This window comes from Amphiura filiformis, chromosome 2 (assembly GCF_039555335.1).
Source record: "Amphiura filiformis chromosome 2, Afil_fr2py, whole genome shotgun sequence".
NCBI lineage: Eukaryota > Metazoa > Echinodermata > Ophiuroidea > Amphilepidida > Amphiuridae > Amphiura > Amphiura filiformis.
In genome coordinates this window covers 51,537,449-51,542,230 of record NC_092629.1, presented here as the reverse complement: position 1 = coordinate 51,542,230, position 4,782 = coordinate 51,537,449, and the positions used below count along the sequence as shown (strand labels likewise).

The window sequence follows — 4,782 nt, the reverse complement described above, 5'->3', positions numbered from 1 at the left end:
CCAAAATCAGCATTTTTTACATTTTTTCAGAAAAATAAAAATCGATATTTGTGAGCAAGGATGTGTGTTTGATTAATTTTGCAAGGTGTCTAATGTCACAAAAAACAACAACTTGCCCATATTCAGCGAAGATCATTTTTTTCCTTCATGGAATGTAATACTGTGACCAAAGTTGCCCCAAAGGCGGGGTAACTTTGGTCAGGTCATTTTTAACCCCTAGGGCACCCTTACAAAATTATTAAAAAATCTTTTTCAACTTCAAGGTGTAGAAGGGTTAAGAGTTAATTAGAAATATAATTGGTTTTGGTTGGAAGCAGTGGTTTAAAAACTCTGAAAAGTGCCCAAAGTTACCCCATTTTACGGTACCCTCTCAGTGGAAGGACGCTAATGTAGTGCCTATTCCAAAACAAACCCCACCTTCCATTGACAAACTTAGGCCAATTTCTCTTACAGCTGGTCTTGCCAAGGTTGCTGAACATGCTGAAGCCTCGTGTAGCCAAATGGGTTCTTGAAACTATTCAGCCCTTCATTGATCATAGACAATATGGTAATCAGAAAGGAATGTCAACCACCCATTGTCTCATTGATGTTTACCATCATATGGTTTCTGGAGCTGAAAAGGCTGGTAATGTTTGCACTCATGTCCTTACGGACTATACCAAAGCCTTCGACATGATAGACCGCAGAATTGCTGTCATCAATTTGTTGAAGATGGGCATGATGGGCATGATGGGTGTCTCCCCTGCAATTGTGGAGTGGGTGATTGACTTCCTTTCCTCCCGTAAGCAGAGGGTTAAATACAAGCAAACCTTTTCTGAATGGGTTACTCTCTCTGGAGATGTTCCACAAGGTACCAACATGGGACCTATAACCTTTCTTGCCATAGTGATCAACTATGCCTTAAATGATGTCCAGCATACAAACAATAGAGTCTGGAAATACGTTGATGACCTGACAATAGGTGAAAACCGGGCATATAGTGATGATAGTTCAATCCAAGATAATCTTGATGCCCTGTAGGCCTATGATATGAGTGGTCTAAGAGCAATAAAATGTCAGGCCACGCAAGTTCATTTTGGCCAGAAAACTACCCCACATATAGATCTTTCCATAGATGATCATAAATTAGCTGTTTTGAGAAGGTGAAACTCCTGGGTGTTATGATCAAAAACAATTTATGTTGGGATGATCAAGTTGATTCCATGTATGCGAAGGCCAATCGTAAACTCTTCATGCTCCGCAAACTGAAGGAAGCATCTCTCTCACCTGAGGAGTTAATTGTTATTGGGCCGGTGTAAGGGGTACATCCGCCCTGTTTTAGAGTATGCCGCCCCACTTTGGCATTCATGGTCTTACTCATAATCAGGTGGCCCAGCTTGAGAAAATTCAGAGACGTGTTTGCAAATACATCCTTGGTAGTATGCAGATTCCTTAGCTACCCTTGATCTTCATTCGTTGTCTGAGAGGAGACCAAACATCTGCAAGGAATTTGCCCTGAAAGCAAGCACGTCTGTACGGTTCATAGGGCCTGCACTTTGGCTCGACATTTGAAAGGGGCGTGAATTCATTTTTGGATACGCCCCTATTATAATTAGGTAATACTCGACTCACACACATTCCCTATATTAATATGTATATACATGTACCACATGTAGTCAATCTGTCTGCTTTATCTGTATTGTGCCCCTTCTTAAGCAAATACGGTAGTTAAACACGATTTCATCAAACATTATAACAATAGCTCTTTTACAGTGTGCAATCATCCCGGGCAACAATTGGGCAATAATAGAGGATGTGCCGTGAAATTATTGATTGGCTCCATACAAAGGAATTGAACCGGTGTCCTTCACCGTAATCATGGCACAATGCAGTGCATTCAATCAAACGTTGTCGTCAACCTATTTGATCGTATTTGTGCATTTGTTATGTGTGTGAGACGAGCTGTCGCGGTAGATTGCAATAGCTTGTAATCATGCTTTTGTTGAATGAATTTGAGTACTCCGCCATATTTACGGTATGATAAGTCATAATCTAGGTGATTATTTGCATTGGATATCTTGAATACGCTGGTGAGGTTGTGTAATAATCGGATTAATGCTATAACAGTAGGTGAATACAAGTTTTGAATATATCGCGTTGCAAAGCCCCATTCAGTGATCCCAGCGAAAGTGAAAAAAAAAAATCTAATTGTTACTTTTATAAAAAATTTTAATGAAAAAAATTGGCACAAAACCCAAGAAAACGACAGTATTGACGAAGTTGAAGCCCCATTCAAATACATGTAGCTAATTTATATATACTGTCAGTATATAAATTACAGATTCACGTAAATGCATAATTATTTTTGTCTTAAATAAGCCTACACGGCTTAGGGCTGAACCACTAGCAGAAGACACCAAGTTGATGTTTTATGACCTTTGACATTCTTTTGTGGCGAGTGACATGGTCAGTTCAATTCACGCCGAGTGTCCTTGACAGGTTTAACTCTGCTTCGGTGGTCATGAAAGAATTCAAAAGATAACCTCTGCCCCAACAATCCCAAGCAATTGTCTGAAACTGCTCTTCGGATGATGTATCATAAGAACTCAGTCGTCAAATGATGATAGTCATATAATGACCAAAAGATTATTACTGACTATATCATTGAAGACTGAGTTCCGCAGTCTTGTACAAAATCTGAATTTTGATGATTTTTACGATGGTCCGGATGAAAAAAAAATCACTGAATGGGCCGTTAGTTCCCTCCTCTCCTTACACTGGCAATATGGATCAAAGAAAAATAAAGAAAAAAATAAAGAAAACAAAAAAAAAAGAGACAAAGAAAAGAAACAATAAAAGAAAAACAAATATGAAAAGTTCGAACAATATTTGGTTTATAAAATTAATGTGACCGTGATGAGGCTCGAACTCACCACCTTCCGATTTAAAGTTCGAAGCGCTAGTGTACCAAATTCTGATGCCTTACCAAGTGAGCTGTGCTCCTGAGATACGAAATAAAAATAAAATAATACACTGTATACCTGCTTGTGTCGGTAATTGATTTGCTCAAATTCCATAATGGTACAGTGCAACAGAGCAAAAATGCCAAAAATTTAAAAGCTATATAATTTATGACCACTATACACTACACATAAAAATACTAATACAAGGGAATTTCAACGTAAGAATCCAAACAATTAAGTACCAACATGCACAGCTTTGTCCTTATATCACATTTGGGTTTTTAACAAAATGTTATCAAACCTCTACTGTGATTGGCAGCTGCACAAGGCATCTCTTTGATAGCTGATCATGGCCATCCATTCAGCAAGTGGCTACTAACTGACCTTGACAGGCTTGAATGAGCACTGTCATCTGCTACAAAACCATCACACTCTAGGACCTGGTCACTCCATAATGCTACAGCTACAGGGAGCACAGTACTTTGACAATGGAGTGAAAGACTATTATTATTGATTAGGCGCGGATTTTAAAAAGTACAGCTCCTATGCGTGTATAGCAAAAAATTGGAATATAATGTTTGGAATCATGTAACTAAAGTACTAAATGCATTCTGCAAAATGCGCTCTGACCAATTTATAAAGCATTTCATTAGCTTTAATTTGACATATTGTTTGACATATTTGGAATTATGGTAAATCATTAAATAAAATATTTATTAATTAATCAATTATGTCAATTAATTAAAAATTTAATGCAAATATGCATATTTTCTCTGACAGAATTGTAGGATTTGACAAGAGCCATCTTTCTTGTAAGTTTGATTCTTATAACATACCGGTATCGTATTGCGTCCCGTTATAGTTGCAGAAAAAAATACGCGTGCAGGACACACATACGCACACACCCCCACACACACCCCCACCCAGAGGATCGTACCGTTTTACAATCTTATAACATTTATTGGCGCTAGTAGTAGTAAATTTCAATTTTCTTTGCTTTACCTCACTTGTTCTGCTCAAAATTAAAAGGGGACATATCTAGCTGACAGTAAAAGCTTACATTTTATGGAAATTATGTTTAACTATTTGCTTAAACAGCACAAAACAGATAAAGCAGACAAATTTACTATACATAGGCCTATACATGTATGGTATCATGCCAGGGACTGTTTAAGAATATAACATTAGATTTATGATATTTACTTCGAGGACTGTTATTTATCAAAATGTGAAAAATATCAAATTTTAATAATTTGTCATAAAATTTGTATTATATCGTGAATTTCAAACAATGAAATTTATTTGATATCAGAAAGACATTCTTCGTATTCAGAATGCAATTCGATATGTCTGATGTGCTCTCATGTCCCACAAAAAATACTATCGAAACGCTCGAAACGCTCATTCCAGATCCCTTAATTTGGTTAATTTTCTTTTCTTGTTTTCTTTCTTTATTTTTCTTTGATTTATATTGCCAGGGTAAGGAGAGGGAACTAAAGGCCCATTCAGTGATTTTTTGATTTTTTTCATCCCGACGATCGTAAAAATCATCAAAATTCAGATTTTGGATACTAGACTGCGGAACTCAGTCTTCAATGATAGTCAGTAATTTTTATATTTTGGACATTATTATGACTATCATTTGAGGACTGAGTTCTTATGATCCGAGGAGCAGTTTCAGGCAATTGCTTGGGATTATTGGGGCAGAGGTTATCTTTTGAATTCTTTCATGACCACTGAAGCATAGTCAAACCTGTCAAGGACACTCGGCGTGAATTGAAAGACCATGTCACTCGCCACAAAAGAATATCAAAGGTCATAAAACACCACTTTTGTGTCT

The 4,782-nt window shown here is 37.1% G+C and overlaps 1 protein-coding gene across 1 annotated transcript; it reads left to right on the top strand.

The window, feature by feature from the left end:
* Window positions 1–477: 477 nt before the first annotated feature.
* Window positions 478–1,020, top strand: LOC140141290 (uncharacterized). The gene has a single exon (XM_072163119.1). It carries the CDS (start codon window positions 478–480, stop codon window positions 1,018–1,020), a length of 543 nt encoding a protein of 180 aa, XP_072019220.1.
* The last annotated feature ends 3,762 nt before the right edge of the window (window positions 1,021–4,782 follow it).